The 23,341-nt window shown below is 54.1% G+C and overlaps 2 protein-coding genes across 5 annotated transcripts; both read left to right on the top strand.

Moving 5' to 3' along the window:
- Positions 1–790: 790 nt before the first annotated feature.
- SNX12 (sorting nexin 12) lies at positions 791–15,190 on the top strand. Of its 2 annotated transcripts, none has more exons than XM_085570450.1 (4): positions 791–993; positions 2,436–2,531; positions 3,412–3,536; positions 15,051–15,190. In XM_085570450.1, the coding sequence occupies exons 1-4, from the start codon at positions 829–831 to the stop codon at positions 15,061–15,063; spliced, it is 399 nt and encodes a 132-aa protein (XP_085426576.1). In that variant the 5' UTR covers positions 791–828; the 3' UTR covers positions 15,064–15,190. The 2 variants fall into 2 exon arrangements, with proteins under 2 accessions (XP_085426576.1, XP_021390241.1); XM_021534566.3 differs by lacking the exon at positions 15,051–15,190 and adding an exon at positions 3,991–5,779.
- SLC7A3 (solute carrier family 7 member 3) lies at positions 15,090–23,096 on the top strand. Of its 3 annotated transcripts, XM_077786609.2 has the most exons (11): positions 15,090–15,459; positions 15,660–15,818; positions 15,907–16,084; positions 16,186–16,298; positions 17,152–17,374; positions 17,549–17,688; positions 17,768–17,870; positions 18,154–18,365; positions 19,008–19,174; positions 19,485–19,593; positions 19,700–23,096. In XM_077786609.2, the coding sequence occupies exons 1-11, from the start codon at positions 15,090–15,092 to the stop codon at positions 19,831–19,833; spliced, it is 1,908 nt and encodes a 635-aa protein (XP_077642735.2). In that variant the 3' UTR covers positions 19,834–23,096. The 3 variants fall into 3 exon arrangements, with proteins under 3 accessions (XP_077642735.2, XP_085426571.1, XP_085426570.1); XM_085570445.1 differs by lacking the exons at positions 17,152–17,374; positions 17,549–17,688; XM_085570444.1 differs by lacking the exons at positions 16,186–16,298; positions 17,152–17,374.
- The last annotated feature ends 245 nt before the right edge of the window (positions 23,097–23,341 follow it).

The following is a 23,341-nucleotide window of genomic DNA, read 5'->3' on the forward strand; positions in this document are numbered from 1 at the left end:
GTGACTACAGCTCCCAGCGGGCATCCTGGCGGGCTGCGCTTACATAACCTGCCAGGCCCAGGGCGGGCCTAGTCCCCTTACGATGGCAGAGAGATAATAGTGGCGTGGTGGTAGCAGCCCTGAGGCGGTCGCAGCTCCTCCGCCCACCTCAGAACATGCCGCGGCACTCCGGGTCGGGCCGAGAGCGCTGCTCTCCGCCATCCCGTCACAAATGAGAGCCTATTTCCGGGACACTCCCTGGCATAAAGGCGTGATGGGTCTGCGTGCTGATCTGCCCGTCAGAACTGCGGCAACCATGTTCCAGGGCCTCACGCTCCCCGCGCTGCACAGTACCCGGGGCTGGTTGTATTCCAGACGCTGTATGTTGCAGTCCCTGTGTACGTTCCTCGGACCCGCGTCCCGGTTTCCAGGGGTGCGCTCAGCGCGGCCGCCTCAGCTTCGGGCTGTGCCCTGTCCCGCGGGGGCCCGGCCGCGGGCGGGACAGGCGACGGCAGCAACGCCGGGAGCAAGCCTGCCATGCAGGTTCCGGGGCCGGCCGAGCGAGCCCCGCGGGCTGAATATCCCTGCGCTTATGCAGGGAGCGGCCGTATGGCGGCGCTGTCACGGCTGTAGCTGAGCAGCCCCGAACCCTGGATAACTACCACTTTATGCAGGCGCTGTGCGGGCTCCGTGCTGCGATGTGCGGGCGGGGTGGCGGCTGAGCGGCCCCGAACCCTGGATAGCTGTCAGTTTATGTAGGCGGCGGGCGGGCGCCGTGCTGCTATGCGCGGGCGGGGTGGGCTGCGGTAGCAGGCGGGGCGAGCCGGGCGGGGCGGCGGCACCACCACCATGTCGGAGGCGGCGGTGGCGGACACCCGGCGCCTCAACGCGAAGCCGCAGGACCTCACGGACGCGTACGGGCCGCCCAGCAACTTCCTCGAGATCGACATCTTCAACCCACAGACCGTGGGCATGGGCCGCGCCAGATACACTAGCTACGAGCTTCGCATGCGGGTGCGGCCCCGGTCGGGCCTGCGGGGCTGGGCTGCCCGGTTGTGCGGCCCGGGGAGGGGCGGCAGCGCTGGGGACGCGGGGGCCGAGGGACGGCGGCCGGGTAGGGCCGGAGCGGTGCCGCTGTTGAGCAGCGGGGGGCGGAGGCCGCGAAGCCCCGGGCAGCGCCGGGCTGGGGCGAGCAGCGCGCCTGCCAGACTCAAGGTCAGAGCTGATGGGTTCGCTCGGCATCCAGCGGGGCTGGTGCGCACACGGACAGGGAGGTGCTGCCTCAGCGGGCTCCTGCGTCCCTTCCCTCTGTAGAGCCCCGCTGGGCAGTTACTGAGCAGGGATGGCTGCACGTAGCTGCTTATCTCAGGCAGGGAGCTGGGGGGCAGTAACCTGGGACCTGCTCACACTGCATGCTGGCTGCTTTACCAAGAGCTCATGAGCTAGGAGCGTGCATAGCAGGCTGAGCAGAGTTCTCTTCATTGGGCCTTAAACGAGCTGAACTGGGGACCCCTTCACAGCTCTGTGTCTGGCACATGGGAGAAGTAAAACTGAGCTTCCCCTAAAACAAGGTCCCTTTAGCATGTGTTGTGCTGGTTTGACTTTTGCTTATAGCGTGATTTAACTGCTTAGATTCCTCTGCCTTTCAGAATAATTGGTGTTTGCTTTTTTCTCCTGGTGCTTGACTCCCATCAGCCTGTAGGTGGCAATGGGAACCTCTTAGTCCCACTGAAACCTGCAGAGATGCTTTGAAAGCAGCTGGGTTTATTTCACAGACCTCATAAGAACACACTTAATTGTGTTTCAGTAATATCCTGAGTCCTGTCTATCAGAAGGTTTTGCTACCTCAGTTCCTGAAATTATTCAGGCTGTGTTGATGGGGTAAAAGTAAAGTTAATGCAGTTGTCATTTGTTGTACTCCAGTGTCAGGGGAAAAATGTGAGGAATTGCTGTACCATTCTCCAGTGACACAGGATGGGCATGAAAAGCCTGTTAGGGTAGGTGCTCTGTTTTGGGAGAAGACTGTAGATAAGATCTGGCCTTGAACAGTTGCTAGGACGAGATTTCCTCAGTTCTTCCATGGAGATGCCAGTGTCAGGTCAGATATTCTTTTGTTCTGGAGGCTGCTGCAAAACTTTAAAATGGAGTAAACTTGGGTTGGGTGGGTGGAATCATTCTCCTGACAATCGTGTTGTCAGCACTGGTTCCAGTGTGTGCCCCTGAGAAGAGGGCATGTTCAGAAATGGTCACTCAAGGGGGAGGGAATGGCTGGCACTGAGGAGGCTGGCTTGCATGGATCTGAAGGATTTTGGTGTTTGTGCTGTCCTAAATAAGGAAGTTGAGAGTTCCCATCATGTGTCCTCAGGAGGTTTGATTTTCTCACTGCAGCTTCAGGTTTCAGTTACATGTGTGGCTTCCAGAGCAACCTGCAGATAAACTGCTTTGCTTCATTACAGACAAACCTCCCCATCTTCAAATTGAAGGAGTCATGTGTGAGGAGACGATACAGCGACTTTGAGTGGCTGAAGAATGAGCTGGAAAGAGACAGTAAGGTGAGGCCTGGCTCAGACCTCCCTATTCCTTAAGCCAGGATGTGGGAACAGTTGCAGTAATAATCTTTGAGATTCCCAGAAATGAAGCTGTGGTGGTGGATGTTGCACCCCAGACACTTAAATCCAGGGATTAAACTGAGGTTGCTTTAGTTTGGTGCAAGGAGAAATCCCAACCAGATATTCTCAAGAGGTCACAAATGCACAAAAGTTTACTGGAAAAAATACAGAAAGTGAAAGAATTTTGGCAAAGGAATAAATACACTTAGAAAACACTTATTATAACATTACTTAGCATTAATTTACTATTAACTTAGCATAAACTTATCCTACTTAGCTTTGAAACCTTTAAAACCTTAAGTTGCTATGTTCCAAAAAAAGTTGCATGAAAAGAGAATTAGAAGAGAGAAAAACACAGAAAAGATATAGAAAAACACACATAGCTACCAACTCCTAGGGTTCCAGCATGGGTGAGGTGGAAAATCCAGGAGAATGCAGGGGCCAGACAACTCCCTCATGGGGGCTTTTAAGCCCCAGGGCCTTAGTGGCCTCCTCCCCAGGTGCAGCTTCTGGTTGCTCAGTTAGCACCACCCACAGTGTGTGATTGATGAACAGCTCTGCCCGGCCTGAGATGCTGGCTCTGGGCTGGGGGTGGAACATTTCACTGTTTTGCCTTCACAAGACCTGATCTGCCCCTCCCATCAAACATACACACAGGCATTTGCCAAGTATCCAAAAATGTTTAGAGACATGAAACTTAGCCAGTCTCTGACGGTGGGAACCTTCTGCTCTATCCATGTGATGGCACTGGAGATGAGCATCAAACAGCAAAGGTAGCTGCTTGCAGGTAGGTGTTCTGCTCATGACGATTCTGTCCTTTCAGATTGTAGTGCCACCACTGCCTGGAAAAGCTTTGAAACGACAGCTTCCCTTCCGAGGAGATGAAGGCATCTTTGAGGAGTCTTTCATTGAGGAGCGGAGGCAGGGCCTAGAACAGTTTATTAACAAGTAAGTTTGATGTCCTGGCTTTGCTGTGTGCTGCCTTTTTAGCTTTTGCTAGGCTGTGTGGTTTGACTGTGAGAGAGTCTTTAGTCTTGACCTGCTTCTGGCAGGTGCCAGTGCTCGAGTGTGGTGTCTACAGCCATGTAATGAAACTGGAACAAGTCCTGCCCTAAGTGGGCGTTGTGCTTTGTGCTCTCTCCTGAGAGCATAGTGAGTATTAGCAGAACAGCTCTGCTACAGAGACCCACCAACATGGTACTATTTGTTCAGGGCACGGCCTGGAAGGGACCAGCCTGTGTCCAGGCATGTCTTACTTGTCCTGTTGCAAAGTGATGCATGACCTTGGGCTGAGCATGGTGCAGGTGCACTGAGCTGGCTGCGGGCCTCTCTCCTGCACATATCAGAGCTGTGGGGGTCTTGGAGGCAGCTGTGCTAACCTCCACATCTGATTTTCTTCCAGAATTGCTGGACACCCACTGGCACAGAACGAGCGCTGCTTACATATGTTCCTGCAAGAGGAGACTATTGATAGGAATTACGTCCCAGGGAAAGTGCGCCAGTAGGAGCACCTGGCACTGTCTTCCTCCATTCCACCCTCCCTCCTGCAAAAATGACATTTATTTTTACACTAAATCTGTCTTCTCTGAACCAGCTTTTCCTCTCTTGAACCTCTCAGTTTGTTCAGTATTTTCCTATTTTGTAACTGGCAGCAGTTTGTTCTATTGGGCTGTGGTTGTGGCCTAAAGATGTGAAGATTATGCAAGTGAGCATGTTGTACCACATCTAGCGGCAGATGTGGATAGGTGTGGAGCAGGAATTTGCTAATGGTATTCTGGTGTAGGAGCTGCCTCTCTCCCTGTACAGGAAGATACGAGATGACCTTCAGTCCCTTGTCTGTGCAGCCCCAAGCATCTCTGCAGGAGACTTTGAAGAATAGCACTTGTCATGTTGGTCAGTGATTATATCAGGTATTAGGGTTTTAGTAAGGTTTATCCAAGCCAATGAGTAGGTGCCTGGCTGTGTCAGTCTGTCATCCATCCCATTCACCCTGCATGAAACCCCCATTCTTCACTGTCTGGAAGTGCTGAGACCCAACACCTACTCAAACCCCGCTATCGGCCTCCTGCATTACAGACCTATTTGGTGTATTTGTTCCCCCTCCTTTCTAAGGTGCTGCTGGCAGCTCGAGGGATTTCCATCCCATGTGCTCTCGTGATGCTCTTTGTGGGCCATTTGGCACATGAGAGATGGGATAGTCTGGGCTGTAGCCACATGTACTGTGATGCATTGGTGCAGAGTTTAAGAAACACCAGAGCCTGCTGTACTATGGGCTGCTGGGCTGGTGTTGCCTGCAGCACCCTGCTTGGCTGAGCCCAGTGACCTTATCCTGGGCCCCAGCAGCTGGGAGGAGCAGACTGTCTGGCTGAGGAGGAGCAAGAGAGAGCCGGTGGGAGCAGTTGTAGGATGCATCTGTGCTGGCTGCCACTGGAGGAGTCCAACAGTGGGGCCTGGAGTGAGGCCACCTCTCCAGAAAGGGTCAGCAGAAAATGGGCAGTTAGTCCTACGTTAGACATAGCTTATGAAGCAGGAGAATTGGCAGTGGCTCTTTGTGTGTTCTCCCCTGTTCTCCAGTGAGCTAGGCAGTCACTTGTGTGAAAGTGAGAACATACGACTGGTCAGGGAAGTGTTCAGAGCTTCAGGGGACAACGAGGCTGTGACCTGCTGCAGCAGAAGTGTCCTTTGGTGGCTCCCCCAGCTGCCACAGCTGTGATGAGTGAGGTTGGGCCTCAACTTGGGGGCTCCTCAGGTCAAGGCTGGCTGGTTTATAAGTGCTTGGTCACTTTGTTGTGGCACAGTTGAGCCTTTTTTGGAGCACAGGCCTACGGTGGATGCCCTCCCGTTCCTGTCAAGGCACAGTCCCCGAGGCCCTCCCTACTCTCCTCTGTTTTCTGGTGAGGACCTGGTACTGCTGGGCGAGAGGTGGCTCCTGGGGGGAAGTTGCTGAAAGCACGAGGGAGCTGCTCTGGGGGCTGGCGCAGTCCAGAAAGGCCGTGCGGCAGCACGGAGCCTGGTGCCGGTGGCGGCGGCCGTGGCCTCGGAGGGGCTCGGTCCCGGCTTCCTGGTGCCGCCAGTCGCGCTCGGGGCGGCTCCTTCCCGTGCCCTGCACGGGGCTGCCATCCATCCAGCTGTCTGCACCCTGTCCAGTGTAACGTCCCGGTGCCGTTCGCATTAAACCACTGTGAAGCCAATTGTCTGCCTGGTCCTGGGGGCTAGCGGGACGGGGAAACAGCGGGGAGAGAGCGAGCACCGGCGAGGGGGCGGCAGAGCTGCCGGAATAGAGAGGCACCTGAGGGGCGGAGCGGGGGAACCGCCGGGAGAGGACGGACACCGGCGGGGCGGGGGAACGGCCGGAATAGAGCGGGCACGGGCGGGGCTCTCCGGTTCTCTCCGCTTCGCCCCGGCGGTTCCGAGGCGCGATGTCGGCGCCCCGGGCCGGCTCCGACTCGCTAGACTGCCCTGACCTGCTGCAGGATGTCCAGCACCTGACCTCGCCGACCACCCCGCTCATCGCCACCGGCCTGCGCCTCAGGGCGGCCGCGGAGCCCTCGCCGGGCCCGGGGGTGCTCAGCGGGCTGCAGCCCGGGCCCGCCAGACCCAGCGCCTGCACGCCGCTGCCGTCCCGAGCCACGGGCGGGTCCCAGACTCGAGGGCGGGCGACTGCGAGGTCGCTGCTGCCCCTGTCCCGGCCCCAGAGGAGTCCGGGTGCCTCCCGCGGCCGGCGGTGGCCCCAGCGCCCCGCTCTGTCCCGGCAGGTTCGGCGCGGCCCCGGCCGGCCCTCCGGCGGCGGCCCCGGCAGCCCTGCCCGCTGCCCGCACCGCGGCCGCCAGGCTCGCTCTCCGCCGCGCACGGGCCTGGCCGGCGCTGCAGCTCCCCGCGGCCGGCACAGCGCGGCGCCCGGGAATCGCGGCTCCTCCGGCCCCAGGTAAGCGCGGTCACGGTGGGGAGCCCCGGCACGGACACGCCCGCCCGGCGCTGCAGAGCCCTCTCTCTCCCCCTGGTGTGGCAGGCGCATTCTTCTCTCTCTCCGGGTTTTTTCATAGAGGAGCACAGAGAGAAGAAAGAGAAAACAATTTCTATTTCTGCTCCTTGTTTTCCCATGTAGAGTGTGTTTAATTGTTTACTTGGGGTGATTGCTTGATTGGATTCTTGTGAGGATTGTTTGAGCCTGATGGCCAGTCAGATCCCCCTGTGTCTGGACGCTGGAGAGAGTGTCATGAGTTGTGAGTTAGATATGGTAGTTATAAAAATAGGTATGTAGTCTTAGTATCTCCTTTAAATGGTATCTTACTGTATTATAGTATAGTTATAATAAAGAAATCATTCAGCCTTCTGAACTGGAGTCAGACATCACCATTTCTTCCCACCAGGTTAACCTGCATGTACAATACCCAGGGACCAGGCTGAAGCCGGCATTGCCTGCCAGGTTCAGGCCTCAATGTCCCAGCGGGGCCTTGAAGCAGGCACAGCCTTCTGGAAATCCCAAACCGCCCCCAGGACAGAGAGATGAAAAGTAATTCTCACCTGCCAGTTGTATCACACAAAGCAGGGAAGCATGTGGGTTAGGGTGCTGCATCTAGAAGGGAGAAGGGTAAGGGCTTGGGCTGCAGCCTGGCTGGGGACAGGACATGTGGAGTGGAGAGCCCATGGGAGCAGCACAGGTAGGAGCCTAGGAAATATTCTCATACCCCAAGGGATGTGTTAACACTCTCTGGCCACCAGCCTGTGTGGGCTGGCAGGAGCTGTGTGGGCTGTTGACTTTGAAGCCTTTCTCTCTTGGTGGTGTGGGTGTTACAGTGTACTGGTGCCTGTGTGACTAGGGTAGGCAGCCTGCTGAGCCCTGGGCTGCCTGAAGAAGGGGCAATGGAGCTGCTTGGGAATAGCGGCCTCTGTGTTTACTGTTCACTACAGCTGCTGCCAAGGTTGGGAGTCATAAACAACCATCCTCGAGGTTCTCTACAGGAATTCCTATCATGGCTTCCCGCTTGTCACTGCAGCCTTCGGAAAAAGTGATTCCATCCAAGTGTTTTTGCCTCAATAAAGGTGAGTCTTGCCAGAGGCTGCAGAGTCGTGGGAGACAGACACTGCTGCCATGGGAAGAACGTTCAGGTCTTGGCTGCAGGGTCAAAGCTGATCCTGGGGAAAGGACTGGGGTGGGAGACTGCACATACTTGGATTCAGATGTTCTGGTTTGAAAGCAAAACCAGTGAGACACTCCAAGTCAGAAATACAGTTTTTTTGGGAAAAGAAACAAAATCCATGCAATAATACAAAAGAAAAACCACTGTCAGAGTCAGAACACTACCTGACACCCCTCTGGCCAGCATGTTGGTAGCAATCCAAATTGGAGTGGCTGATGTGGTTCTGTTGGAGATGTGATCCTGTTTAAGGGTGCAGTCTTCCTCTGACAGTCTAGTGAAAAAGCCCAAGCTATTCCTCTTAGAAACCTATGGGAAGGCTGCTTCTCTGTCTAAAAATCCCAGGATATATCTAGGTGGGAATGCTTAGCTCCTCCCCCGTGGGCAGAGCATCTCACCATGGGCTAATGTCATTCTGAGTCATGGGTGTGTCCTTGATCCCCTGTTAAACAAAACTGGCTCCTGGAGGGAGTTACTTCTGAGCCATGTGGTGAGACATTGATGGGTCCATTAACTGGAGATACAGAAAACTGCCCACTTAACAGAAGACAACTGCTACACAGATGGTAATAGACAACGTCTTGCTTCTCAATCAGGGACATCAGAGGAGGGGAGGTGAAGTGCAGAGCAAGCAAGGCTAGGTGAATTCTTTTCTCTCTTTTCCTGGAGAGGCATCCAGCAAAGAACCTGAACAAATCTGGTGCTCGAGGCTCGTTTGCAGGAGAGGGAGTGGCTGTGGTCAGTCAGGGCACACTCTTAGCAGGAGTTGATGCTCTTTCTTTTCCTGTCCTGGGTCTCTTCAGGATCAGCTACACAGGAGTTGGTGCACAATAGGATCCAAGAGCTGAAGGAAAATAGTGAGAGCAAAGAAAGGCTGGTTGCAGCAAGCATTGTCTTGGGAGCAGGTGAGCAGTATGGAGGTGTAGATTACTGCCTTGTGTTGTGGGGACTGTGGAGAAACATGGGCAGCTGCTTATTGGGCAGTGCTGCTCCCCAGATGAGCCCTGGCTGACCAGGTGTGGTCCTGGCTGTGGGTGTTCCAGCCTGTGCTGCAGGCAGGGGGTGCTGCCTTCACAGGAACTGCAGCTGGGCAGCCTGCTTTCCTGAGCCCTGTAGAGGGAGGGTAGGTGAGGAGGCTTGCCCCACTCTGCTGCGACAGCCTGTCCCACCCTGCCCAGGCAGCTGCCTGACCTCACTGAGAGCAGACTCCTAGCAGGAGCCCAGAGCTGCTGGGAGCAAGGCCATGCAGGAACACGTTCTCCCAGCAGCACCCGTACAGACCAAGCCAGCAGCAGCTGTTGGGCTGAAAGTGTGGGAGACTTCTGACTCTCTTGGACAGGTTCTGTCCTTCCCTGATTGGGAGCATCTCTGTGGCCAGGTTGAAGAGCAACTGAGGATAGCAGGCTTCTAATGCTGGCACCTCTCTTCACAGATATAAATGACCAGACATGGGTGTGTGCAAAGTCCTCTTTGTTCAGTGAGTTGGTCCCTGGCCTGACTTCAGGGTGTGAAGATACAGTCCCTGCTGAGCAGGTAAGAGCCAGCTGTTTCCTGTCACCATGGAGCACTGTTCAGTCTCTGGTGTGGGCTAGCTATGCCAGAGGCAGGAGATGATGAGATCTGGACCTGCCAATTTCTGGCTGGCACTTGAGCTGTTTCAGCTTTTCTCTGGGGTTTACACAAGGCCATGGATGTTATTTGTATAGCTTTACCACCTCTCCATGTTCAGGCTTTGGTCCAGTTAGATTTTCTAAGGGCCTTTTGAAACATGCAAACTTCCTGTGGCTTGTGTTGTCACTTTTATATGTCCTGACATGTAGGACATGGCCTCAGGATGGGGAGTGCAAAGCCTTCAAGATGAATCTCCAAGTTGGGAAATCCCCTACCTACAAAATAAGTTTATGCATTTTCCAGCAGATTTAGGGCTTTTCATTTTGTGGCTGCAGCCTGCCAAAAGCATTCTTGTTTCCTAAGGGTGCTGGCAGATGCTCGCTGCAGTGGCTCCTTTGCCAGGCACCGCTCCTGTGATGGATGTGTCCTGGCGGTGGTCCCCAGGGTGTTGGGCTTGGAGTGTTGGATGGGTTGCAGTGCTCCTCCAGGGGATGGGCTGTGCTCTGGCTGTGTTGTGGTAGGGGTACAACTCCCTGCATTACACTTGCACCCTGCTCTTGCCAGTCTGCGAGTGATCAGCTATGCAAGGAGCTCAAGTGTGTGAAGCAAGAGCTGGAACAAGTGAAGGGTGAGCTTGGTACGTGTTCTGAGGACTGCAGGATACCTGCAGTCCAGGGAACATCCCCTGCTTGTACCTGGAGCCCAGGACCTGCAGGTCCATGGGAGTGGAGCTGGTTTCACGGTTAGGGGATAGAGCAGGATCTCAGCTGCTGCCCTTGGGAGCCTGGGCATGAAGTATTTAGGATGGGCTGAGCACACACCTTCTTGCCTCCTGTCTGCAGCTGACAAGACTGCCCAGTGTAAAACCTATCAGCAGACAATCTCCTTCTTGGAGGCTCAGCTCAGAGCAGCAGGTATGTTCCATCACTGTGGTGAGCCTTTGCTTCTGGGCAGGCTGCAGGGATGCTCCAGTGATCCCTTGAGGGTTGCGAGGTGGGAAGGATACAGCTCGTGGCCTTTCCCAGGGGGTCAGGTGCTGAGTGCCAGAGTTGCTGTTGCTTTCTGACAGGAATGATTCCTGCTTTCAGACAGGAATCCATCTGAAAGATGCAGCAGTGTTCAACGGTGGTGACCTGGGGAGAGACTTGACAGCTGGGACGTGGGAACAGACAACAGCCATTGTCCAGCTGTGCGAGCCTCTGGGCTACTGATAAATGCGGAGCTCTGGAGTGAATTAATTTTCAACTCCTTGCATGTAAAATAAAGGTGACTTGCTGTCTGCTTTGGTAGAGGCAATGCCCAGTGCTGCCCACTGACCGAACAGGGCAGGTCTGTGCTTGGCTATGGCTGGTTTTGCTCAGCCAGAGATTTGAGGTCTGTTACAAGAAGGAGCTGGGTGCTGGTGGATGGAGGTACAGTGTGACTCTGGGGAAGCATTTCTAGACAAAACGGTGTTTCCATGTGGAATGCTTGGATGTGTGGTGGTGGTAGGCATCTGTATGGGCAGGTTTCTTCCTTAGACCACCTTCACACTGGATTTGGGAAAAGCCAATGCTGGCTGATGGCACATTAGACTTCTGCAGCCTTTGGCTATTTATTACTGTTTTATTATCCATGACTTCATGTGACATTCACGTTCTCTGGACAGAGAGACCTAATTCTGTCTCTCAGGATTTCTTGGAGAAGCACAGACAGAAAAATAGAAAACAATCTTTATCTCTGCTCCTTTGTTTTCCCCATGTGGAATGTAGGATGGAGATTGTTTATGTTAAGTGATTGCTTGATTGGATTCTGGTGAAGGTTGAGTTCAATGACCAATTGGATCCAGCTGTGGCTCTGACGCTCAGCAGAGTCACCAGTTTGTTAGATATGCAAGAAGTATGTATGTAGAATAATACAGTATCTCTTTAAAGAGTATATTAATGTAATATAGTTGTAATAAAGCCTTCTGATCTGGAGCCAGACATCATCATTTCTTCCTGGATCCAGGGGGCCATGTTTTTACTATAACTGGGGGGAATGTGGTGGGAAGCAGCTCTTGGGACTCAGTCCAGTCCCTCACTGTTCCTGCAGGCCGGTGCTGGGAGCCCTGCTCTGCTGCCTTCTCTCTGTGGTCGGTTGATGCAGGCGCCTTCTTGCACTGCCTTGTGTCTTGGTGAGGCACTGGACAGCCTGGTGCTGGCAGTGCCCTGAGGTTGGGCTGGGAAGGCTGGCCTGTTCCTCCTCCTGTTATTTCTGGGTGGTGTTCCTGGCTGCCTTGGAATGCACATTCCCAGGTAGCCCACACTGCTTCCTGGGTCACTGCCATGGACTCTACGCAGGGGTGGCTGCACAGGGAAGCTGTGTTGGTTGTCTCCCTGTGTGGGAGACCACTTGGTTGCTGGGGCAGCTCCAGTGCTGGCACAATCTGCAGCAGAGAGCCCTAACATGCTGTGTGTTCCCTGTGTATGCATGGTGAAGATAAATTCTTGGTGCAGGTACTAAGGGAGTTGACTTGAAAAAATGCCCCGCCATTTGTAAACAGGCACTCATGGGTGAAGCTGGATCCGATGGGTCCCTTCCAATCTGAAATACTCTAATGTTTCAGTTGTGGAAGGTGGTGGGGACATCCAAGGACTGGCGTGGATCTGTTTCTGCAGGACTTCAGGCCCCCTTTATGGGCTGGAGCCATCTCCTACCCTCCTTTGATGCTATGTGTGCCTTGCCACTATTTGCCTTTCTGCTGCTCCTGTTGAGACATGCACTTTGCTTGTTCTGTGCCTCTGTGGCTCCCAGCTGTTGGCCTGTGCTACTGGATCGGGGCCCTGGATGATGGGAATGAGGAGCAGTAAGACTGGGAGGTGAGGATGGGACAATGGGAAGACACGTGAGGTGCACATGAGGTCTGGGAGCTGGAGACATGTTCTGGTGTCCTGATGCTGCTCCTTTCTGGAAACTGCCTCCCAGCACCCGATGTTGCAAGAAGGTTTCTCATAATAGGGAAATAATGTCATCTGCCCCCTCACTGTTCTGGGTACACAGTGTCTGCTTGTCTGGGACAGGGTGACCCTGCTTGAAGTCCTGCTGTGCCCGTGGTGCTGCCTCTCCTGCCTGAGAACATTCTTGGTGATGGTGCTGTCCAGATGGATCCTTGCGTACAGCTGGCAGCCCTGCAAGGAGCGGGAAGTGTCTGAGTGGTACCAGAAATGCTGCCGTCTGCCCCTTGAACTTACTTCGTCGTGGGGTCAGGGGGGAAAGGGGAGGTTGCTGAACTGCAGTTCCTCGATTCTGAGAAGCGGGGGCAGAGCTTTCGTCACTGCCAGTTAGAAACATGAGCTGGTGTTTTCCATCACTGCATATTCCCGACGTTTGCCCCGCTGGAGGATGCGGGGGAGGCAGATGCGTAACGCTCCTGCCTGCTCTGCTTCCCTCCGCTCTGCAAGCGACTGAAAAGCTTTTTGCCTCGATAGCGGCGCCGGAGCAGGCCAGAGATGCCAGCGAGGGGCTGGCTTACCTCTGTGTGAGCTACCGCTTTGAACTGGGAGCTCACGACACACGAGCACTGGATTGCATCAGGCGCGGCCTGCTGACGGGCAGGTCCCAGCCTGAGTGCTGGGAGGGATGGTGCTGGTCCCTTCCTCTCTCCTGGCTGCCGAGCAGTTCTCCCAGGACTGGCGTTTCCCATCACTTAGAGCTGCCTGCTGCTCCCAGAACTGAGGGGGCTGTAGCGGAGCGTACGGAGGTCGGGGTAGAGTCACCCCACAAGCCGCGGGCTGAGCTCCGCTCGCAGCCGCTGTAGCCGGGCTGGCCTCGCCTCCTTGCCTCGCTCCCAGCCGCGGCTGGGCAAGGCCGGGGCAGGCTCTGTTCTCATGGTACATCGGGGTTCGGGGGACCCTCCGCCGCCCCTCCGTGGCCTTTCCCGGCGGAGCAAGGTGCCTCGCCCTGGGCTGGGAGTTGCCGCCCGCAGCGTCCGAACTCGCGCCGGCCGAGCCGTGCCTCGCCCCGGTGCCATTTGTGGCTGGAATTTATATTCCGAAAAACCAGCGCGGGAACCCGGGCGCGGGAGGAGCTGGGAGGACGCGGGCTCCAATGCCCGCTCGGCTCTAGTGCTCTCCGCCTCCTCCCGGGGCTCTGGGGCAAAGCTATCTACGCCTGTTCCCGCCCTCCCCTACTAGTGTGTCGGGGCGGAACTCGCCCCTCTCTCTGCTCTCGGCCGCGGCGGGGACCGGAGCCGAGTCCACCTAAAGGGGGTCGCACGGGCGGAGCCGAGCCGCGCCGCTGGTGAGTGGTGCGGGCGCTGCCGCCGGGCCGGAGGGGCTTGGCGCAACCGGTGCCGCTGTTGCATCAGCTGCCGCCAGCCCGCACGTGGCGGGGCCGCGCCGGGATTCTGCCATACCCACGGCATCGCCGGGCTCCGCGGTGGGACGGAGCCTGACTGGCACTCCTCGGACCGGAGATGCCCCCGCGGGGTCTAAGGCTGTGGTCCCGAACTAACAGCTTCCGACACCTACGCCGAGTCGCGGCGGGATCCGATGGCTACCGGGTTGCGGTAGGCGCCGGGATGCAGCGGGAGGTTCCGGCTGCCGCCTGATTCATGCGGATCTCGAGTCGGGTACTGGAGATACTTGAAACAATTGGGCAGCGCTGGGGAAGGCAGCTAGAATTGTCCAGGTAGCGGTTGAGGATGGTGCTAGTGCTGGGGCACTTGTTGCACTTGCGGTCAAGGCTGACTGTGAGACATGCCAGCACGGGAGGAGGTTTATCAAGAAGCAGGATGGTTTGCTGGTTATGGGGAAACAGCCGAGTTGGTGGCTGTCACTGAGATCCTGATAATCCTCTATGGAAATGGTCACAAAGTTATCCTTGTGTGTTTAGGCTGATACGTGTAGTGTGGCATGCGGTCCTGGGCACCTGTATAGAGTTTTCTCACTTTCTCGATGATGGGAGAAGCCAGCAGGGAAAATACATTGATGGGTGGGTGGTTCAGCAGGCAGAGGTGCCAGCTGTGGGCATGGGCATTGGGAACCACTTTCCTTCCTCTGTGCTGGATGCCTGCTTCACAGGTTGCCCATCTTCAGAGCTTTTTGGGGATAGGTGGCTGCTGTGAGAAAGAGGAGTGGGGATGGCACACATTCAGCCTGTAGAGCTGGCAGACTGCTTAGCAGACAAAGGGTTTGCACCAGAAACCCATGCTGTATATTATGCATCCCTATAGAGATTGTAGTGCAGATGCCAGAAGCAACAAAGGAATGGCTGCATCGTGAGTCAGCCCAGCCTGCTAAATCCTGTGGTGGAGGAATTCTTTGTCTCCACATCATTACTGCTGTGCACACCTATGTGCCAGGCTGGAGAAATGTGCCAGCAGTCAAGTTTGGACTGAAGGATCTCCATACTGTCAAGCCTGGCAAACAGTGGGCAGGCTTTGGAATGTGCCTATAAGCTTTATGGTTGAGACCACACAGGGCTTGAGCAATGAGCATTTCCCACCATGGACTGACTGGGTTCATCCCTGACTCACTGTCATGGTGCAAGGGCAGCACAGGCAGGGTATGTGCAGCCCCGCAGTGCCTTGGAGGGTGCCATCACCATGGTCTGTGGCCAGCCAGTGGGCAGGGGCATGGTGCTGATGAGTGAGCTGGGAGCAGGCTCCTGTCGCCGTCATTGCCTACCCTGCCGTAGTACCAAGTCCTGCTGCCTGAAGGGCACTGAGCTTCACATTTCCCATTTCTTGCAGGGCTTTTGACTAGCTGAGCTTCACTGAGGAGAAGACGAGATGTTGGGGGAAAAAATGACCAGTTTTGGGAAGAAGCTGATCCGCCGGCGCATAGTGGACCTGAGCTCTGATGACACACATTTTGCTCGTTGCCTCTCCACACTGGACCTTGTATCCCTGGGTGTGGGCAGCACGCTAGGGGCTGGTGTATATGTGCTGGCCGGGGAGGTAGCCAAGGAGATGGCTGGTCCCTCCATCGTCCTCTGCTTCCTGGTGGCTGCTTTCTCATCTGTACTGGCTGGACTCTGTTATGCAGAGTTTGGGGCCCGTGTCCCCAAGGCCGGCTCTGCGTACCTCTACATCTACGTTACCGTTGGTGAGATCTGGGCTTTTATAGCCGGGTGGAACCTCATTCTCTCCTATGTGATAGGTACGAGGCCAGGCAGCATGTGTGGGGCTCCTTCCAGCCTCGTGCTGGCAGCATGGGGTGCTTCTGGGGTTAGCCTCCTGCTGGCAGCTGTGGGGGCAGGGTGTGGGGTGGGGTCAGCAGGAAGGTGGGTGCTCAGGTGCAGGTGGCTGGTGCCCATCTGCCCTGGGCTCAGACTAATGCATGGATTTGCCATCAACCAGGTACAGCCAGTGTGGCTCGAGCCTGGAGTGCAACATTTGACAACATCATTGGCAACCACATCTCCACCTTCTTTACCAACAAGATCCCAATGCACCTGCCAGGAGTGCTGGCCGAGCATCCAGACTTCTTTGCGTTGATTCTGATTTTGCTGCTTACTGGTGGGTGTGCATGAGAGTGGCTCCCTGGTACCATAGCTGATGGCATGGGAGCCTGATGGATCCTCACTCACCTCTTCTGTCCCCACAGTACTGCTGGCTTTTGGTGTCAGCGAATCTGCCCTTGTGAACAAAATCTTCACGGCGGTGAACCTGTTGGTGCTGAGCTTTGTCATCATTGCTGGCTTCATCAAGGGAGACATCAAGAACTGGCAGCTTTCAGAGGAGAACTGTGTCAACTGCTCGCTGCCAGACCCACCGGATAACATGTAAGTAGAGCAACTGCGTCAGGCCGGGATCTGGCATAGGGCAGGCATAGGCCCTGCTGTCCCTGCTCCTCACAGCAGCTGCTCTCCTGCATTTCTCCCAGGAAAAAAGCTTTTGGCTCCGGTGGGTTTTTCCCCTTTGGAGTGGAAGGGATGCTGACTGGCGCTGCCACCTGTTTCTATGCCTTCGTGGGCTTTGACTGCATTGCCACCACAGGTACTGCCTTGGTTGAGGGTGGCATGGGCATTGCCCCTGCACAGCCAGCAGCTGGCTAGGAGCTGATGGGGAGGATGCTACATGGTGTGGGAAAACAGCTGGTCTCACCCTTCCTGGTAGATTTCCCTGTGGAGTCTGTGTCTTCAGCTGGGCCAGACAAAAGGACCCAGAGCCTGCCCTGCCCCAGGAAAAGTGGCTCATTACACCACATGGTGGGAGCAGAACTGCAGCCTGCCTGCGCAGCCAGCTCCCAGAGCAGCAGGGAGCCTTTTGACTGCTGAGCCGAGCCTGCAACAGTGCTTGGAATTGCTGGTGCCTCAAGCAGCCTTTTTCCAAATGACTAGGTTTATGCAAAACTGCTGCTTCCTGGAGCACAGGCAGGTCTCTTAATTTCCTCTCATTACCCCAGAAATCTACTTAGTGGGTGGCTGGTACAGGCTGTTCTGCCTGACCTTGCCTGTGCCACCCTGCCTCCAGGGGCTGCCCAGCAGCCTCCTGCTTTCCTGCTGCTGAGCTCCTTGCTGGGAGCCTGGTGCAGCACACCTTTGCAAAGCCGAGGCACACATTCAAGGATGACTTCCATTCAATAGGCTCTGTAGGGAGAGGGAGTTGCTGGTGGGGGGAAGGGCTGGCATGGCCAGGGGGTCTGCAAGCCCAGGCTTCCAGGCAGCTCCATCCTTTCTGCCAGTGCAGCAGCAGCATGGCCAGAGCCTCTCCTCTCCAACAGCCCCTGCTTGCTGCTTTCCAGTCCTGTGCTGCCATGGAAAGTCCCTACTCTGGCTCATTCCCTGGGAGTACTTGCCCCGTGCTGTGCAGTGTAGTGGGGCACATGTGGCCTCTTGTGTCTGGACAGGGGAGGAAGCCAGGAACCCACAGCGCTCGATTCCCATTGGCATCATCGTGTCCCTCCTCATCTGCTTTGTGGCTTATTTTGGGGTTTCTGCATCCCTGACTCTCATGGTGCCCTACTTCCTCCTGAACAAGAGCAGCCCTCTGCCTGAGGCTTTCAAGGCAGTTGGTTGGGAGCCTGCCCGCTACGCTGTTGCCGTTGGCTCACTCTGTGCCCTCTCCACCAGGTAGGAGTGGCTCTATTCCTGCCACTGCTTGGGGTACAGCACAGGGACAGCAATAATCTGGTGGGGCTGGGGATTTGCTCTGTCCGGTTGCTGTCCTGCTCTGGGCACAGAGCTGGTCCCTTCCCCTTGTGGGTGGTAGATGTGGACAGCTTGCCTAATCTCTCTCCATGACAGCTTGCTGGGTTCCATGTTCCCCATGCCCCGAGTGATTCATGCCATGGCAGAGGACGGGCTGCTCTTCAGGTTCCTCTCCCGGATCCACAGTGGCAGAAAGACCCCTCTGATTGCCACCTTTGTCTCGGGGTTCTTCGCAGGTAAGGCTCCTGGCCACCTCCTCACACCCAGCCCTGTGGTCGTCTGGAGCTGTGCTCATGCTGCATGTCCTCATTGCAGCGGTGTTTGCCCTCCTGCTTGACCTGAAGGACCTGGTGGATCTCATGTCGATCGGCACACTGCTGGCCTACTCCCTGGTGGCGGTGTGCGTGCTCATCCTCCGGTGCGTGACTCCTCGTTTTTGGCGGTGCCCAGGGTGGATGTTCCTTACATCGTCCTGGGGGCTTGTAGCCACAGCTTTTTTCCAGGGCCATGCATCCTGGGGAAGTGTCAAGCCCCCAAGATGGAGGCTGCTGACTAGAGCCTGTATGTGTCTCTGGGCATATCCTTGGAGTGGCTGTTGCGGAGCCACTGCTGGAGCAGCAGGGATGTGAAGGTGTTGCCCACTGTTCCCTTGGGCTAGGAAGTTGTGTGGACTCTGCTGCAAGCTTGTCTTACCTGCTCAGGTACCAGCCCAGGCAGCCAAACTCCCCGAAGGCCATGGAAATGCTGGAGCTGAATGGGAATGAGGAGGAGAGAGTGATCATGAACCCAGCCATTGCTCCTGCCAGTGCCCAGCACAAAGAGACGTTGTCCCTGGCGATGCTCTTCAACCCGCCTGGGGACACCCCGACTGTGCTCTCGGGGCGCATTGTCTATGTCTGTGTTGCAGTCATTGGTGAGTGAGTGGAAACTGGTGGCTGGTGTCCCCTCCTGCCACAGGCTGAAATGTTTTGGTGCGTCTCTGTAGAGCTGGGAAGGGATGGAGAGCATGCCAGGCAGAGGAGAGGGGCCAGGTTGCCAGTTGCTGTTGGCAGTGCCAGCAGGTGCTGAACCCTAAGCAGGATGCCAAGTGCAGGGTACAGCTGTGGTTTGGGGTGCACAGGCATTGTTGGAGGGCATGAGTGCTGAGCTGGGGATGTGCAGGTGATCATGGGAGATCCCTGTGATGAGCCTGACCCACACTGGCCACCAGCTAGGGCAGTCCCCAGCCCCTTGAGAGTGCTTGGGCTCAGCCAGCGAGTTTTGATCCATCTATCAATGGCTCCATTGTACAGCCAGAATGGGGTGGCTCAGCCAGATCTGGGTAAGTGTCAGAGCTGGGTCCAAGCCCAGCCAAATTCAGGCTCCCTGCAGCTTGCTGGTCTGGAAAGTGTCTCCAGCAAAGCACTTTCCTAAGGCTTTGGGGGGTGGGTGTTAGAGACAGTGCATGCTGGATCTGACCAAGAGGAGTGGGTGCCTCTGCACAGCTGTTGATGAGGCTCAGGGCCCCAGGGAGACCATGTGCCATGCAGCCCCACAACTACCTCCTCTCTTGCAGCCGTACTGATCACAGTCATCTGTGTGGTCCTGACCCTCAATGTGGTTGCGCTGAGGGATGCCAGTGTGGACTGTGTTGTGGCTCTGGTTCTGCTCCTCGTGGCTCTGCTCGTTTTCATCATCATCATTTGGAGGCAGCCTCAGAGTAATGCACGATTAAACTTCAAAGTGAGTAAAGCCCCCTGCATCTAGGTGTCTGCACACCCCTGGACTCCCTGAGGATCTGGCATTGCAGGGTCTGCCAGGGCTTGCTGCCAGGCAGTCACCAGAAAAGCACAGGCCCTAAAACGTGTCTCTTTGAGGTGCAATCCTCAGTGTGGAAGTGTCTGGGTGCTCTGGGCTGTGGCAGGGAAGGGGTCCTTCCATTGGCCAGTAGCATCCTCGAGCCCAGCCTGGTTCCTCAAGGTACCAGCAAGCTCCAGCTGACACAGCACTTCTTGTCACCTCAAGCTGACACAGCACTTCTTGTCCCTTGCAGGTACCTTTCCTCCCACTCCTGCCAATCTTCAGCACCTTTGTTAACATCCTGCTGATGGTACAGCTGAGTGCGGGCACCTGGGCACGGTTTGCCATCTGCATGGTTGTGGGTAGGTGTCCTGCGGTGGGGAGTGCAGTGCCCACAGGTCTCTCTTGGGGGTCTGTTAGTGCTGACAAGCCACCATTGCACATTTCATTATGGAAAATGTCCTGCAGGTTTTGTTATTTACTTCACCTATGGGATTTGGAACAGCGTGGAAGGAAAAAATGCAGAAAAAGCCCGTGCCACAGTAGAAAAACCTCTGCACCATCCTGGACTGGACCTCAGCCCCGGGGCTGCTGCGGTCTGAGAGCCTGGGGACCTGTGCTTCATGGACCTCTTTGCCACTTTGGGACAAGATTATCCATCCCCTCTCCTCCAGAGACTGAGTCCCAGAGTGAAGTACTAAGGTGTGAACAGCAGGCCCTGAGCTAAAACTGACCTAGGATGAATATTCCAACCAAATGTTGTATGTTTCCACTCATTAACCAAGTATTGTTATATGTACTTACTTATTGGCAAAACATGTTCACCTTTATGTATCTAGAAACGATAAGGCCACATTTGGACTAATTAGGTATAGGATCAAAGACAACTCCCTTGGATCCTCCTAGAGCCCTGGCCAGGCTTTGGGAGAAAGCTGACAGGAAAGTGAAACTAGAAATTATGTCAGTTGGTTTGTTTAGCAGTGTAAAAACCGGACCACTGTGACATCAAAGTGGGGGTGCCTTGTGGCCTGCAAAGCAGGAGGCACTGCAGGAGGAGTTCCAGTTCCTGGCGTGGTTCTCCAGTCCTTGGCTGTGACAGCTTCCCCCCCCCAGAGCTGATGTCTCTTGGGTTGGGATGATGTATCAACCCTGGGGTAACCAGTGATGTATCTTCCTTTATCACTGTAGGCATTCTTTCCTAGCAATGATTAGCATTGCTTAGCTTGTCCCTTTATAATTCTTTGCTCATGGTTAGGTGCTTTGCTCAGCTTATCCTTTTGTGATTCTTTGCAGTTTTCCATCATAGTAAATGCCACTGTTCCTTCAGTTGATGTCTGTGTCTCTGACCCTACTCGCCAGCAAAACAAAATTAGCATAGTCAGCAGGGTCAGAACAATTTGCTTTTAAAACCTAAATGAAAGTAATCAGTCCTGTCCGAAATTCCCAGATGGGAAGATCTTCCATGCAGTTCTCTGGTCCTCAAGTGACCTATGGTTGGAGGACCATGTGAGCAATGGGGAAATCAGTTAAAAGAAGTTGAACTGCTGGATATATTGAAATGCATCTAAAAATTACATACTGAAAAAAGAAAAGAACTTGTGGATTTGGAAAAGCAAGGATGGAATTTTTTAACAGTATATCAAACAAAACACCAACAAAAGGAACAGTTATTGAAATGTTCTAACACAGATCAACAGATGTGAGTTGCAGAATCAAATTGTAATGCTAAAATGCCAAAATAAGCTGCTTGCTGATGAGTTGGATTTACCAGATTTGCTGAGAAGCCTGCAGTTAGAGTAGCTCAATATAAGGAAAGGAGGGGGCAAGTCAATTGCAAGAAAATGCATGCAGTGATTGCAGAGGCAGGTGTGCAGTGGGATCCTGATAAATGGAATGGAGATATTTGGGATTCTGTGGATTCTGATGAGATTGGTTCCTGAGATGAATCTGTAGATGTGAGACCAGCATGGAGATGAAAGGTGGAATTAGATCCTAATGGTCAGGAGGGATACTCATAGAAGATTATACTCAACATTAAGTAAATTAAATATTTGGACAGTTTAGGAAAAAACAGGAACCTGTTTTCTCTTGGATGGTGTACTTGCATGATCAGGGAGTTTCAGGGATAACCCTAGACTCAGGGTTATCTCTTAAACTCTTAAGAAGTTTTTAGTTTGAGTTTGGATTCTTCTGTGCAGGATGCATTTTGGAATAACATTCACAATACTAATTTGTTAGCTTTGGCTGCTTTGGATGTAATACTAAATACCCTGCAGAAAATGAATGGCCAAGAGCTGAAAGTCAGCGGTACATTTTGTGAGATTGTCTACAACGAGATGCATGAGAATCTCTTGTGTTTTGTATTTTTTGATAACGGTACTGAAGATACAAGTATTCACTCCAATATTTGTACCTGTAACTTTATTGTGATGACACAATTTTAGTTATTTATTTTTTATTTCTATTTTTTAATTGAAGATTTTTAGTTTTTTACCTCCTGTTATATCCTGTCAATTTTCGGAATCTAGGTATACTCTGATTCAAGACTTGCAGTTACTCCCAGTGGTATGATCTGGTAAAGGTACTGTTCCAACACACAGGCCTGAGGCTTGCTGAAACAAGCCCAGGAGAATGGATTGCTGTCCATCATGGCATGGCAGAAATCCATCATGTGATGTAGGCACACAGTTTGTGGTCACCAGTGGGTCCAGCTGTGAAAAGCAGGGGAGCAGCACTGACAGCACTGAGCCACGGAGTGCCCAGGGGCACTGAGCAACCCCCAAAGGGAGCAGGGGGCACACAGGGCAGTGCATGAACAGGAGGGTATGGAAGCTGGGCTGAAGAACAAGAAGGGCAGATGCTTGCAGCCTTCTGAAGTGGCCTGGTGTTACTCTGTATGGACACCTGAAGCCTTCTGAAGTGGTCTGTGTTACTCTGTGTGGGTTGAAGCTTTCTGAAATTGTATGATGATGCTCTGTGTATTTGTGGCCATCTCAGCTGTGACATGTGCTGTGACCTATGCTGTGACAATGGGATGGAGCAGGTGAAAAAAGATTGAGAACACGGATGGTGGGACATTCTTTTTGGATGGATGCCTACAGCTACCAGAATTCTCAGCTGAGTGCTTCACCCTGGTGTTTTTTTATTGATGCTAATCCTTTTGCTTTTTGTTCTGATAATTGCATAGTATGTTAAGGTTTGGATGATTATGAAACAATTAGCTTACCAACTACCTCCACTGATAGTAGACAATCCATATGGTACCAAAGCATGAAATGTTCTCAAGCTATTTGGATGTTGTAGAGCTTGAGTGACTATAGTCACAGGGTGTATTATGTAGGAGAATGACGAACTCTGTGGACAGGTAACTGGGGGTCCAGTTAGAGGAAACTGAGGACTTAAAACAGTATGGAAATTACAGGATAGGGGTTCCACTATTCCTTAGTTTGGTGTATGTGTCTCTGACCCTACCCACTGGCAAAACACAGAGTCAGGACTGCGGAGCTGGGTCATGTGCTGCCTCTTCCCCTCACAGGAAACTCCCCAGGCTCGATGGGAGTGTTGGTGGCCCAGGGCTGGTCTCTTCCCTCCTCCAGTCCTGCAGAGGGGCAGTGACCAGCACAGCCCTCCGGCCATGAAAGTTGCTTTCCATGCTGGAGCTCTGCAAGAAGGCTTACTGAAACCTTTTTTGGCACTCAACTGCTAGCAAACTGGTTTTGCCCTGACCATACTGTTTGATATAAATATCTTGCTCAAGTGTCTGTGAGATGTCCTCAGTGTAGCTATACTTGTGTCCAACCTCATCTGCTTTTCCATAATTTTAAAGTGATTTTTTAAATCTATTAAATTAAATGTTTTAAAGTGCTTTTTTTCTGTTTGTCTTGCTGCATCTTCTGCTAAGGGCCTGTGATCATGGGCCCCTTGGCAGGACCCTACATGCCACTGGGCTGGGTGCCAGGCTGGTGCCACTGCACAACAGTGCTTGGTCCCAGCTGTGCTGGGTGACATCCCTGCCCAAAACCTGCTAGTTGGAGCCGGTAGTCCTTGCTGTGAGACAGGAGCTGTGAAGCAGTGCTTCAAACCAGCTCCAGCCAGTGCTGCTGGTACCTG

This window comes from Lonchura striata, chromosome 4A, assembly GCF_050655825.1.
Source record: "Lonchura striata isolate lonStrDom1 chromosome 4A, ASM5065582v1, whole genome shotgun sequence".
Lineage (NCBI taxonomy): Eukaryota > Metazoa > Chordata > Aves > Passeriformes > Estrildidae > Lonchura > Lonchura striata.

Bases quoted from the DNA above. Each gene is read 5' to 3' on its own strand.
- SLC7A3 (XM_077786609.2), top strand. From the start codon at position 15,090: ATGTTGGGGGAAAAAATGACCAGTTTTGGGAAGAAGCTGATCCGCCGG. The intron at 17,871-18,153 runs GTGCGTGACTCC...TTACCTGCTCAG, and splicing joins GTGTGCGTGCTCATCCTCCG to GTACCAGCCCAGGCAGCCAA. The intron at 18,366-19,007 runs GTGAGTGAGTGG...CCTCTCTTGCAG, and splicing joins TGTCTGTGTTGCAGTCATTG to CCGTACTGATCACAGTCATC.
- SNX12 (XM_021534566.3), top strand. From the start codon at position 829: ATGTCGGAGGCGGCGGTGGCGGACACCCGGCGCCTCAACGCGAAGCCG. The intron at 994-2,435 runs GTGCGGCCCCGG...GCTTCATTACAG, and splicing joins GCTACGAGCTTCGCATGCGG to ACAAACCTCCCCATCTTCAA. The intron at 2,532-3,411 runs GTGAGGCCTGGC...CTGTCCTTTCAG, and splicing joins AGCTGGAAAGAGACAGTAAG to ATTGTAGTGCCACCACTGCC.